At 28.2% G+C, this 15,129-nt stretch overlaps 1 protein-coding gene and 2 non-coding genes across 5 annotated transcripts; all 3 read right to left on the bottom strand.

Moving 5' to 3' along the window:
- Window positions 1-5,474: 5,474 nt before the first annotated feature.
- Window positions 5,475-5,548, bottom strand: TRNAI-AAU (transfer RNA isoleucine (anticodon AAU)). Its single transcript has one exon. It is a non-coding gene; the product is annotated as a tRNA-Ile (tRNA).
- Window positions 5,549-5,626: 78 nt separating this feature from the next.
- TRNAI-AAU (transfer RNA isoleucine (anticodon AAU)) lies at window positions 5,627-5,700 on the bottom strand. The gene has a single exon. It is a non-coding gene; the product is annotated as a tRNA-Ile (tRNA).
- An 810-nt stretch (window positions 5,701-6,510) lies between these two features.
- Window positions 6,511-8,974, bottom strand: CDC25 (Rhodanese/Cell cycle control phosphatase superfamily protein). 3 transcript variants are annotated; one of them, XR_015786507.1, is made up of 4 exons: window positions 8,800-8,974; window positions 8,567-8,705; window positions 8,035-8,202; window positions 7,618-7,940 (listed from the first exon to the last, which is right to left on the bottom strand). XR_015786507.1 is itself a non-coding variant. In XM_047295529.2 (3 exons), exons 1-3 carry the CDS (start codon window positions 8,910-8,912, stop codon window positions 6,763-6,765), a joined length of 426 nt encoding a protein of 141 aa, XP_047151485.2. In that variant the 5' UTR covers window positions 8,913-8,959; the 3' UTR covers window positions 6,511-6,762. The 3 variants fall into 3 exon arrangements, 2 of the variants coding, with proteins under 2 accessions (XP_047151485.2, XP_087971041.1); XM_047295529.2 differs by lacking the exons at window positions 7,618-7,940; window positions 8,035-8,202 and adding an exon at window positions 6,511-6,936 and having other exon boundaries at window positions 8,800-8,959; XM_088114915.1 differs by having other exon boundaries at window positions 7,618-8,202.
- Window positions 8,975-15,129: the final 6,155 nt, after the last annotated feature.

Genomic DNA, 15,129 nt, shown 5'->3' with positions numbered 1-15,129 from the left:
TGTTCCCAACTAACAAAGTTTTTAAAATACAAACGGGTTAAAATGTTCCAAAATATAAGTTGGAATTAACCATAATTTAGGTTTTACCATAACAAACTTGTTTTATACATTCTAAATATAAGCTTTTCTGTGACCTAGTTCTTCAAAATCTCAAGTTATTTACTTCATAGTTTCTAGACGTCTGTTTTTATATAATTTGACTCTAAAATTAAACAAATTATTTATTTATTTTCTATTAATATCCGAATCTGACTCCGTGATTTATGTAGTAAATGTCATGTAGATTATGATCTATCAATATCACTAATATGATTTTACTTCATGAATTAAAAATCACATGCTATAAAATTAAAGAGTTAACAAAATCTTTTAGCCAAATAACTTAAATAAACAATGTCTCCCATATCACTAATATAGTTTAATTACGATGAGCCAAAATGGCTAAAATTATGAAAAACTTAAAAGATTAAATACATAATAAAATTTTACAGAAATTGAAATTTCACATTTTTAAAATTACATATACCAAAAAGAAATTTAAATAATCGGTACACAAATATTTTTAATGGTGCTCAAAAATACAAACATAACAAGCGAATGGTGTGATTTTGAATTTGATGTTGTATGTGTTGAAAAATATATGAGTGTGTTTTTGGTCGAAGGAAGAAAAATATAAAAGAAAGATTATATATTCTTTTAGAAAGAACAGAGAAAATCTAGCCTCGTGATTCTGTCTTCCCCAATCGTGGAATGTGGGTGTCATTGCACTTAGACCCAAAATAAGAAGATATTATTATTATTATTATTATTAGTATTATTATTAATATTATTATTAATAATAATAATATTATTATTATTAATGTTAAGTTAATCCATGTAATAAATAGTATTTATCTGTGGAACCCACTGTCACAGTCCCACTCCCACCACTTCCAACCAAGTCAACAAGGCAGCGTATTTAATTGAACTTATTTTATACTTTTCTACAAAATAATTCTGTGACTTTAGTTATAATTAAAATAATAAAGTAGAAGTAAAATTTATTTATTTTTCATTATTGTAAATTATTTTAAATGATTCAAAAGTATAAATTATGATTTTTAAATAACTTTCTGTAGCCATGATCAAATAATAAAAACTGTTATTTTTTTTTTTAAAATCAACTTTGATATTTTCTTAAATCCACCCTTTAATAATTTAAATAAAGAGAGTCATTATCTGTGTTTTTGATTAATAATTTAAAGGACGTAGCTGTTTTGTCGGATTTCTTTTGATTCCACTTAATTGGAAAGAAAGGGAAAGCCATCCATCCATGCACCAAGTTGTCTCCACTGGCAGCCTGCTCGATAAGTAATAAATAAATAACAAATAAAAATTATTAAAAATAAAATAAATTGCAAAAAGAGGAGATTGGCTCAAGGAAAAAGTTTAATAAATAATAAATTATATTCAAAATCTGGAAAGGGAAAGAAAACAGAAAAATTAACAACTAGCGTATATTCTTTATTTTATAAATACATTTGTCAAAAGTATATAAAAAAAAGATAAATAAAAGGAAGTGACGTCATTCCCTAACGTCGCTATGACGTTGGCACGTTCTGATTAACGGGTCCAGAACTTCCACTTTATTCTTTGCTTTAAATGCGTTGTTAAAACAAATTGAACATCAGGATCAGCTTTAAAGGAATCAAAATTAATAAAAATGTTTACTTTACATTTTAATTTTTTAAAACAATATAAAATTAATGAAAATTTTATTTAATCATGTGATATAATGAATAGTTTAAATATGATTTAAAAAAAAGTAAAAGTTTTGATAGATATGTAGTTTTCCATGGCTTTCTAATTCAAGAATACTACTGTATGTTCTTCACATAAATCACAATAGAGATATTATCCATGAAAAACTGAAAATAAGTTCTTTAATCTCATTTTTTTTTCATTATATCTCTTGATTTTTTATTTTCTTCCATGATTAACCGTATTCCTGTTATTAACCAACTTCCATAAATTTGATTATTGTAACTTTTTTAAAAAATAACTTATCATAATGCTTATAGGTTCTTCTATTTTTATTAAATTATATTTAGATCATCATTATATATTTCGGAAATTAAATTAATTTATTTATTAATTCTAACTAGATAAATACGTGTGTGTTTTTTAAATGTTATTTTTATGTTGAAAGGTTTTCTTATAAGTTTACAGACTTAATTAAATAAGTCAAGGGAAAAAATAGCTTAGTTCGATTTATATCATAGATTTTTTACTTTGTTATGTTTTGTATATTTTTTTATTAAACCGTCCATTTATTTATACCGTTGCAATTTGAATTTATCACTGTAGGTTGAAATTACTAAAACAACTACCTCCACTTGATAATTTTATTTCAGAAATAAATTAAGAAGAATCGAAGAAAAAGCATTTTAAAAAGTGTAAAACTCTCACTCAAGTGACTCCTTAGTGGAAAAATAATTGAAAAAAGCATCAAAATTGATTCATAGTATATAAAATGGAGTTAATGGGGTTAGAGTTCGATCTTACTGTATAAGTGTGTGTATATTTCTGTATATAGATATTAATTTATATCTACTTGTTCATAAAAAAAAAAAAAAAAAAGCATGCATCCATAGTATTATTTTGGACGTCATTTTAACTTCTGAGATTCTAAGTATCTACTGTTTCCATCCTCGTTTATAAATAAAAAAATATTTTTTCTTAATTCTAAACAAATTTAATTAGTTTTACTTTATTCAAAGATATTTTTTAGATACTTAACTGTAATTAATGTCATTAATTAAATGCTCGTATAATTTATTGCACTTAATTATTTTTCTTAACTAAGTTTTATATACCTGATAGTGAGGGAGGCGGAAACATATAGAAAAAGTGGTGAATAATGAACATTATATTTGATTTTTACCGTCCCAATCAAAATGAAAAAGAAACTAATAAATAGAAGAAATCATCCAATAATGTTTAATATTTAAATAGTATTACTAAAATGACTTCCAAAAATAATACTTTAAAAAACATTTATTTAACTTCTCTTTTTTATAACTTAGTCCCTCCAAACATTTTTTTTTAATCTCTACCAATGTATGCAGACAACGTTGTGTTATCAAAATATTTTACAAACATTCAATCAACGTCAACTTTAAATAATGAATTTAACGTATAAAGTCCAACTATTTGAACCACTATTAACTAGTGTACAATATTAATATTAATTAAATATGATATTATTGAAGTGGGGAAAATACACAAATCGATTAAATAATTATTAATCGTAGATTCTATTACGTACCTAAAAAAAGAGTAGATTCCTATGTGTGATCAATGTCGTATGTATCTATTGTGGATAAGTGCACAAAATATGTGCCCACCTTTTCTTTCGAAGGAAACTTACGAGAAATAACATGCTTTGTCGTCTTCGTGATCCCATTTTCGTCCACTTACAATAAATAATATTAATTCCAAATTAACTTTATCTACACTATTTGTATTATTATACTACACGTAGAGAAAAATTATATTTACATAACAATAAATACATGGAAAGTAACACGCGAACTTGTACAGTGAATTTTATATTATTTACAATATTTTTGAGTTTTTCTTAAAAATATGTTTAGTTTTCTAATTTTGATGTAAAAGTGGAATTTGCCTCTATCATATATTTTATTTGATTTTCAAATTTTGAAAATAAATAGATATAATCATTTTTAATAAAAATTAGTTAAATATTTTTTTACATGTATTTAGGATGACTTTTGGGATTATAGATGATAAATTCTACCTCCAATGTTAGTTTCAAATATAATTTATTATTAAATGTTGAATTGAGAGAATTATATTGATTAAAATTGAAAATTTAAAGGGTATCAAAATTTGAAATATAGATAAATTTTAATTTTACATACAGAATTTAAATATTACACACATATTTAAAACTTAATTATTTGTTTCAAGTAAGTTTTGAAAAGATTAGTATCGAAATTAATGACATCAAATTACATGACAAGACAATATCACATCTCAAAGTCAATACTAAATATTATCATTTTTATTTTAAAATGAGACCAAATTATTATTTATCTAAATATTTATTAATCTTTTATTAAAAATGAATTTTTAACCCATTACTATATTATTAATTAATATCGGTTAATCCATGTTTTTTATAAGATTAAAACTAATTGATAACATTTATACAAAAGAAATGATCTTGAGACCAAATTTATTATTTATATGAATATTATAATAATATTTATATTAAAATTTATTAAAAAACATGATTAAAATATATAATAATATAATATGTTAAGAAGTCATTTTTAATAAAAAAATATCAGTATAACATTCATACAGATAATAAAATTTGGTTCCAATAACAATATTGTTTCGTTTTTAAAAATTCTAAAAATTACATATTGTTATAAATTTTGTTAGTAATTTTTTTTAATGAATCTTGAGACATTTTTTAATAATTAAAACAAAAAATTAAACGAGTATTAATCTGAAAATTTTCAACTAAAATGGTAAACAAGTACGTAATTAAACACATGTTTAATATATGTTTTTACATATTCATTTTTTTTAACAAATATTAATTATCAAATTTATTAGTAGAAAAGTTGGACGAATAAACTTTTTATTTTTTTTCTTCCAAACCCTTGAAGCCAATTTTATGTATATCAGTAAAAATAGTTAAACCCACAACCTCTCCTCTCCACTGTTTCTAACTTTTACTTCTACATCAAGCTTATAACTTCATACATTTTTACATGTTGACAGTGAGTTCTATGAACTTTGCTATGATTCTACCATATTTTATTTTTCTTCATTTCGTGTGTTGCTGAATTCACTCACAGACAGTGTCCGATGTAACGTGATCGGTTGGTTGTCTCTTCTTCGAAGCTGTATCAGTCAAATTGTTCAGCTGAGTCAATTCTTTTGTTGGAAAAACCAAGAATATCAATTTTTCAATTCATTTTTCTCGGTGCCTAGTTTATGTTTCTCGCACCCTATTATATAATATTTACAGATTTTCGTATTCAAACTTTAGGACAACCATAAGCACAACCACCGAACTTTGACAATTTTCAAAGCCCTTTTTGGAAAGTGGAAAACAAGTAATCAAAAGGTTGAATCTTTCATTCAAGGTTGGAATCTTAAAACGAATATAAAAAAGACCATCTTTACTTTAAATTTAAATTTTCTATACATGTATTGTTAAAATAAATAACTAATTTACAGCATTATTAAATGTGTTTGTAGCACATGTTGTGATATTCAACAATTATTTATTTGACTTGTATCGACAATAGTCACGATAGAAATGTTGTAGCCGGTGGAGATAATGAAATAATTTAAATTAAACATATACTAAAGAAACCCTGAACTGGTGCAGTGGGATGTATGATACAGAATAAATAATATGTGTGGGGTTTAGTAAAAAAATGAAATTTTTATGGCCTATGCAGGTCTCGAACCTGCGACCTTCGCGTTATTAGCACGACGCTCTAACCAACTGAGCTAATAGGCCATATGTTAAAATTATAAGTTTTTTAATTTAAATTTCCTTTATAATAAATGGAACTATATGAAAAAAGATTAAATTTTGTGGCCCATGCAGGTCTCGAACCTGCGACCTTCGCGTTATTAGCACGACGCTCTAACCAGCTGAGCTAATAGGCCATGTGTTAAAAGTGTGAGTTTTAAATTATTAATTCGGGATTTGTGATCTCAACAAGCTAATTACCCTCAATACAAAGTACAAACATATTTGCGGCAAACAAAACTGAGTCAATCACCATACTAATTAAAAAGTATAGAGCCAGAACATTACATATCTTTGATGATGATATCCCCCATTTATAAATTAACTTGGTTCAAAAGCCTGACACGTAGGATGCTGCAAGATGTTCCTGGAGATTTTTATCTGATGGAAAATCTTTAACATTAAATGTCATGCTAATCTAGAGTAAGTGTTGCTAACCAGACAATTTCCTATATCCCATTCTAAAAATAAGTTCAGTTAAAAAGATAAGTGAGGAAAACATTCCAAAACAGGATGGATTTTAAGGATTTTGACGGTGTTCGGTCCAAAAGAAAAACATTATTTGATTCCTTCCAAAGCATTTTATAGCACAAGTAACTACTGAAATCCTTTTGCAAACTTAATTTTGACGCTAGGACCGGTATTTCAAAAAGTAACAAAAGTAGCTAAGGATTATACGTAGTTCTGAGAAATTCTTTTTTCTTCAGTCAAGTGGAACTCAAGCTAATTTTCGTAACATGCCAAAGGTTAAATTTGTTGTGCCATGAGGCCACAACCTTGGGATTCACTGATATGGCCGTTAAGCACATTCAATTTCATTTTAGCAAACTTGTTACGGACAACTTTAATTGAGTTTCAGGGAATTCCCAAGTCTTCACTACGACTAGCCCATGAAAATTGCCAAAGTAGAATCCCCTCAATCATAGTTATGCAATACATTAGGAAAGTTCACAAAGAAAAGAAGTACCTTGGTTATTCTTAGCAATTCTCATAGTAGGATTTTGTTACATATTAAGTGATGGACAAAACAGAAACACGGTATTCAGTTTACCTATGATGATATATAGGATTCTACCAAGATATAATGATGCAATCATAGCGGTCATCCAAATGTTTTTACATTTTGTATACAAATGCGTGCACACATAACAAATATCATATGCCTCCTTGATTCCATGCAACCGCAAACGCGACTTTGATTAAGGCTCACACTCTCCTTTGCAAGGAATATTAGTGCAGCGGCAAACAGGTCTACCAGAAGCTTCCCACCCATTGAAGCCACGTTCCAACACCATAATGTTCTTTATCCCTGTATCTTCCTTGTTCTCCTCGAGATAATTGACAAGTCTCCTAGCACAAGTTGGGCCACGAACCTACAAAATAGCTTACGACATGTTCAGTCTAGAGAGAAACATTCTTGTATTGTACAAAAAGAGAATAGGAAGACACGCCCCCTTACAAAAAAATTGTCAAATTCTATGAAACTTGTTTCTGACATGTAGGTTTTACGATGTAACTACGAAGTTATATGTAAAAATGTAATGTCTGCCTTATCCATTGTATCTTGGAACCAACTCAAATGAAGAAGCTTTGACACAAGAGTTAAATATCAACTGCGTCAGGTATTAAATTCTGAAAATGCACGGGTAATATGAAAGCAAAAAATAATCTGAGTAAATCAGCATATGCATATAAGAAGCTAATCAATCAATTATGTAGATTGCAACTCTATATGAATAGATCATCCTCAGAAAAGGAACCAGTTATAGCATATTTAGTGACACACTTTGGCATGGCCAATGGAAGACGGTAAAAACAGTCAAAAGACAATATTGCAAAATTCGATTCCTTATTTTTCTTTCTAAAGGAATTTTGTCCCCTCAAATAGCTGCAGGTCTTTCGTCTCAAACTGCTGCCTTTACTCAATATTGACTTTCTTTTAGCCAAATCCCTTCCCTTCTGAAACACTTACTTTGCATCAAACTACTATGTGAGGAAAAACGAACCAACCAACAAAACGAAAAGAACAGAATATTTGACCAAACCCAAAAGAATTAAAAGAAGAGAGGAGTATCATTCACTATCAATAATTGTTACAAAGAACCAGAGCCAAGAGGTCCTTTGGAGATTGTCTCTCAGCCTTACAACAGTTTTTCTCCCCCTCTTCTGTTTACAGCTTCTCTTTTTATTTGATCAGCCCATTAACTACTAACAACTGGCAGCTCATCATAAATGACTAACTAACCAAATCTCTAATCTTTCTTCTTTTTCTTGGAATACACTTTCCCTACTCTTGCCCTAATGCTTCATATCATCTATTAACTGATACATGCACGGACCTTGGTCCCTAACTCTGTGCCAGTTCGCGTTTATTTGACTACAACAAATAAGAAAATTCAGTTATAAACCAATAATGATTGCAAAGCCAACTAAAATAAAAGTTGACATCTAAGGACACAGCAGCTACGAACCTGAGAAAACAAACCCCAAAATGAAGAACAATGCCTCTCACAAAGCGGAGATGCTCACAACAGAAATTCTTATCGTCATGATTTGTGCCTAGAGAGAACCGGTGAGAAGCAGGGTAAAACACTGCCATGTGATAATGAAAACCGTATTCCACCACCTCCGACTTCCCACTGACAAAATATAAAATATTTCCCTCAAGTTTGGGCTAAAGTATGACAGATGACAATTTTCAGCACATGATCGATGCAATCAAATGTCCACAAAACCAACTTGCCCAGAAGTCTAACATTGTTAGACGCACGATTTTACACACTACACACGCAAGAAACAGCCCTTTAGATTTGACAAAGTCCAACTCCTGTAGTAAATCAAAAAGAAAAAAAAATCCAGATTCCTAAAAATTTCAGTCACATCGTTACACCAATACACCCACCCAATGGACAGAAGGATCGGGATTGGATCACTGGAATTGGAATAACACAAATCGAAGAAGCAGAAAAAAGTATAATAAATAATTAAAGAGAGAGAGAGAACCTGGCTTAGAGCGCAGTGGAAGACGACGGTATCTTTGCCTTTAACCGCCTGAACGAGGTTTGAAATGTTATCGGAGAAAGTATCGCTTGCGTAATGAAGAGACCCCGATATGTGTCCATCGTAACCCCTCTCATCGTCCCTAAACAATAAGGAGTAAATAATAAGGTTTTGAACAGAGCCAATTGATGAAAAGAGGAAGCAATTAGCAGATAGTAAAACAGTGATAATGGTACCTGACATCGACGATGGCGATGCTTGGATGGCGTCTGAGAGAGAGAAGTTGTGTGCCTGTAATGTACGATATACTGCGAGCCATAATCTCGTATCGCCTCTCCACTCTTCTCATTTCTAATTTAACTCAAATTTCCACAGGCACCAACCCAATTTCCCGTTTTTTTTTTTACCTAGTTCTGTGCACGTCTTCTTCTTCTTTTTTTTTTTTTTTTTATGTTATGTTTGTCTGAAAAACTAATTTTATACTAACAAATTATTAGAGTGAAAAGAGTTAAATTAATGTTAAGTTGGATTGGATACAAACAAACAAAAGAACACAGTTTATTAATGGTTTAGTTCTTTAATCTTTTCTCATATTGACTTGCCCTTAAAAATCAACAATAAGTGGCTAATATCAAGTATTACTTTCTCCTGAAATAACCTTGCAAATAATAAAATTATATAAATGTTTTAGTTTAGATTTTAAGTTGATGTAGTTTTACTTTTTTACATTTTTTAAGTTCGTATATTGAGACATTAATTTGTGTTTTTTAATATTCAGCATAATTTATTACATCCAAAAATATTAGTTATGATGTTATTTGATTTTTTAGTTACTGTTTAAAAAGGAAAGTGTTGCATTCTTTAGGAAAATCGATATGGAGATTGGACAACGGTAAATTATTATGAGGAAATTCCTGCAGGAAATAAAAATATCATTTTCAACTTTAACAATTTATTTTGATACTCCTAGGTTTAATCCTTGCTATTAACTTGATTGCTAAAATACTCAAATTTATTTTAGTGAATTAAGTGAGTACATGGAGAGACTTGATTAAAATTTTAATATGATTTTATAAATTAATTAAATAATTAAAAGGGTGCTAATTTTTAATTAAATTTTGAGGACGTCTAGTTAATTTAATTCGTTGTTTTAATTTCTTAAAATTGATAAATTAATAATGCATGGTAAATGATACTAATATATATTTTATTAATTATAGGAAAAAGTGTCAAAAGAATAATGTAATGAGAGACATGACATGACAGAAGAATATAATAGGTTTAGTTTGGTGCAATTCAAGATAGAAGAAACATTTGTTTATCATGGAGATATGTTAGAAGTTAATTACAAATAATTATTCTTATTGAAAACCTAGGATGAAAAACTATGTATACTGTAAGGATTTATATAATTCAATCACAAGTGAGGAGATGCCAAAATGGAAGATCGAAAAAAATTGGGAGATTTTAAATCATAAAGTTGTGATTATAATTGGAAAATACATCACTAAAAGCTTCTTTGAACATGTGCCGACTTATACCAATGCATATAAGTTGTGGATGAAGCTTGAATCCATGATTCAAAAGAAAATTTCTATAAACAAAACTCATTTTGTTAGACGATTGACAAAGTTACTCTCTTAGCTTATTTTTCAGTTACATTAATACTCAAAGTTATTCGTTTAGTTTGAAAACAAACTTGAAAACATATGCATGAGTTTACTTGTTTGTCCATCTCTAAGCAACCTGTGGATAATAGAAGTCGTATGTGTAATTTAGTTGTTGTTAACTTTTTGGCAAGTATACCAAATCGTTCCAAGTAATACAGTGAATTAGTAAAAGTATCGTCTCCCAAGGGACTTGTGCAACACATGACAATTATTCCTTTTATAACTCAATTAGATATCAAAATGCACAAAACAACACAAGAAACTATTTTTGGTATTTTATCAAACAGTTGGTGTGCAAGGAATTTATATTTAAAAGAAACTTCGTTGGAATTGGGTTTCATGAATCATATGAATATAAAACTCTGTTCAATATTTCATTACTTCATTCAAACATTCACATCAAGGCATACTAGTCCTAATCCCTTAGGAACTAGTTCTAAATTAATATATTAAAATGATAATCCCTTAGTCAATTTAACATACAATTTGCATTAAGTCCGATGTTAAGAATTATCCCTAGATCCCAATCACTTAAGTGTTCTATCTACGTTTATGTTCAAAGTTACTTTCCAGTAATCAAAGACATTCAAATAACATTATATTTTCATACAGTGATAATAAGTTTAAGAAAGAGCATATGAACGAACAACGATATATTGACCAGGAAAATTAAATCACAGTGAGTTCATTACATCCAATCTCAACGAAAGAGAAATTAAAGCAATCCCTTGCAACAATGGTGTCTTGATGCCTTGAAGTAGTCTCCGGAAGTTCCTGAGATGTTTTCGTTTCTTTCTTTTGTCCAGAACTTCTGTCAGAAGAGCATGTTTCTGTCTTTCTGACACGTCTTTTAAAGCCACTTAATTTCATTAATTGACTCAGCGCACATGTACTGGTGCGCTATGCGAATTTTCTTAGCTGCTGTACTTTAACTGATGTTATTCGCTCAGCGCACAGGTACTGGTGCACTATGCGAATTTTCTTCTTCTAGCAGTGCGAATTTTGGCTTTCGCTTTGCGAAAATTGACTGACGAGTCTAAATAATACACCATTTCCTGTACAATATTTTACATAACAATCTACTACCTATTACAGTTTTTCAATGAGGAACAACATGAATAATTACAAGATTGAGCTCATTTATAAGTATAAAAACAACTCTTTTTCACACTTATCAGTTGTTTGTTTGTTTCGACAATGTACTTTTGTTTTTCTTTTAGCATAAACATTGTTATTTAAAATTGTTTGATGTTTATTGCAAGTGAGTATTTGACCTTGGGGGCAAACCTCCAACCCTTTAATAATATGATACTTAATCATTTTCGGATATAAATTTCATTTTAATAGAATTTTTATTTTAATTTATTTTAGATTTGTGTCTTCGGTTTATGTTTGTGTGAGAGATCTTTTAGAATTCGATCGAAATATCTTTAAGAAGGGGACAATAATGATAAACTGATTAGGTCCAAAGGAACTACATCTCAAGAGAAAAAAACTCCTACAAGCAATCATCCACCTCATGAAAGGATAAGGATAAATTTAAGAAATAGGAAGTTACTTCTATCATTACCAAACTTAGGAGTATGAATCTTTGAGTGGTACGAATTTGATGACAAATTAATTTTAAGAAAAAAGTATGATAGAGGACTGTCTCATGAATCTTCAAGTGATAACAATTTGAAGACAAATTTAGCACGAATTTGAGAAAAAAAAATTAACTTCAAAATGGATAGTATGATAGAAGACTGTGTTCCAATCCAATACAATCCATGAAGATTGGAATTCAAAAGAGATGCTTGACTCATATCACAATTAATAGTTTTATGCAATTAAAAACATTTGTAATTTTCTTTTAATTTTAACAATTTTTAACTATTGTTGGGTGAGTGAATTTGTTGGGTGATGAGTTTAAGTTTGTTTTTGAATTTTATAGTTATTTTTTATTTGATGTCTTTATGTTTTCTTTTATAATTTCTTAGGTTGCTTAATCATCTGGGGCTATATATAGAGACACAAAACACATCTGTAGACATCTTCGATAGTCATTATATAAAAAATATTTTTTCATTGAGATATGATTCTTTTGATTTATGGATTAGAATTTTGGTCCTTATAAAAAATTGAATTTATCACAAAATACATTTGTAGACATCTTCGATGATCATTATATGAAAATTATTTTTTCATTGAGATATGATTCTTTTGATTTATGGATTAGAATTTTGGTCCTTATAAAAAATTGAATTTTTTTGTCATAAATTTTCCTTTCTTGTCAATCTATTAGTTTGAGGCGTCTTCAACTTTGATTCTTATCAAAGATGACAATCTTTGTGACAAATCTTTGTTGATTTATCAACTAGTAGATTGTGGTGTCTCCATCTTTATCTTATTTAGTATTTTTCTTTGATTTATTTTTGTTTGTATCTTTTAAGGATCCAAATTCAGAATTTACTCATAACTAATGTATTAAATGTACTGGTGAAAATTTTCACCTATCACACTTACTTCATCACAATTCTTTAATGATGTTCTAATACTCACAACCAATGTTTTTCACCAATGTTCTTCACAATAAGGTTAACCCCACTAGCTCCATAAGTATGATCATCTTTCATATTATACTATCTACCATGTGAAGTCCTAACCGACACCACTTAAGTATCATACTTTATAGAGCAGGTAAGATATTAGTCAACATAATTTTACCTCTCAAAGTTTCCTTCAACACACTTTAACATCTAAGCAGTAGTATTTTTCCATTAAAATAAGTCATCCATACATTACTGCTTCAAACAAAATTATAATTTAATCATTTAATAAAAGATTATGTTCAAAAAGTCGTCCATCACATCTACCGTGTTGCCTAACACTCACAAATATACTCATTTAATACCTTTTATAAATTTAAGTTTCATCAACTCAAACAATAAAACATCATAACACGCCGGACATAAACCTAAACATCAACAAAGTCTTTTTCTCACATTATGCATATTTTTGTTCACAATCAAAGATTGTTATACATGCACCACATTTCACTGCCCACACTATATTTCCTTTTCTCCTAATTCACCATTAATTTAAATGTATCATAATTTCCTAGCATTCACATTAGACAAATTATCATTTAATGTTAACACCTTTATTCTTCTCTCCCAAATTCACAACACTAACTTATTAAGATCACAACACTTAATATTTGTATATTTTCGAACTCATTGAATCAATTCCCCAACACCCACATCAAATCACACTCCAACATTCAAACCCCCCAATTCAATTTCAAAAATAGATTTAACATTTATAGAAAATTAACAATTTAATCAAATTATGTTTGTGATTAAAACATTTAAGTGATTAGCTATCTTTAAGGAGTTAGTTAACATTCTCCTTGAACATCACCATCATATTACTTAAGTTTGATTTATTTACTCAATAAAATCTCTAATGATTACAGATTGCGATTCTATGTTAATCTTGAAACAAGAGTGTGTTTAAAACACAAAAGAATTATATATAACTAAAAAATTTGCATGCATTGAAGATTATAGTGGTTTTTAAAGAAAATAATATATTATATTCACCCAAAGATAAATCGAAAAAATAGTAGTAGAAGTCTTTGCTTTAATTCTTAAAATAAATATGAAGGTTGTTAGATCTTAGAATGAGTAGAGATGAAGGAAGAAAGAGCTGTTAAAGAAGATTAGTATAAGAGTTATCCCAAGATTATTTCTTAAAGAAACCCATTTTTAAGTTTCTTTAACTTTTACAGTAAAAAAAATCATTTTAATATATATATATATATATATATATATATATATATATATATATATAAAATAAAATATATATTTTTATTTTAAATGTGTAATTGTTATTTTATAAAATAAATATAGTTACAAAACTATCACTAAAAGTTCAAGCTTATTAATATAACAAACTAATAATTAACAAAAAAAAAGAGTCAATGAAAAATATATAATTTTTGAAATTTCATTTTTGAATTAACCAAGGATACTAAATACCTAGTACGAAAACTAGTGCTGTTAAAATAGGTTACTCAGTTTGACCGAGTCTGGTTCACCACAAGTTGACTACTTAGTGAGCTAATCCAACTCGACTCATTTATCAGTGAGTTAAAAAATTTCAAATTCAGCTCTGTCTACCACAGGTTAGTCGGTTAAAGGGGTTGAATCACTAAATCATTTAATTAGAAGTTTTTTTTTAAATTAAAAAATAACATTTTATTTTGTAATTCAAATCAAATAAATTTCATTGTAAAACGATGTTAAATTTCAAAGACAATTCAAAATAAAAAAATAACATACAACTCAAATGTAATAAAAAAACAAACTCAAAAGTCGAATAAATAAGTTTATAATATTGATAATTTTTGTATCACTTATCTATTTATAAGATTAAAATCTTGAATGGATAAATTTATAATATTTTAATAAAAGACATATTTTTCTTTATTTCAATTTACAACACAATAAAAGAAATGTTAGCAAATAATATTGAAACAAAAACTAAAAAATAATTAAATTAAACTAGAAGGGTTGGTCAGCTCATCACAAATTCAATCTGGTTGAACTGTGTTCTAAGTGTACTGGGTTGAAAATTAGCCAGTATAAAAAAAATTCAATTTTTTTAAACCCAACTCGGTTTGAATATGTGGTGGGTCGGATTGACCATCAGGTTGAAAATTAACCCGTATAAAAAAAGTTTAATTTTTTCAAAACCCAACCCAATCCGATTCTGTGATGGACTCGATTGGTTATCAGATTCTAACCCATTTTGACAACATTAAATATGTCGAGAAATACATAATAAAAAATAAACACACAAAAATTGGAAACTAGTTTATTACATTAAATATTTAATTTTAAATTGAAAAAT

This window comes from Vigna umbellata, chromosome 5 (assembly GCF_029865625.1).
Source record: "Vigna umbellata cultivar VRB3 chromosome 5, Vumbellata_1.0, whole genome shotgun sequence".
NCBI classification, from domain to species: domain Eukaryota; kingdom Viridiplantae; phylum Streptophyta; class Magnoliopsida; order Fabales; family Fabaceae; genus Vigna; species Vigna umbellata.
The sequence above is the reverse complement of the archived record's forward strand: the minus strand, read 5'-3'. Positions and strand labels throughout refer to the sequence as shown.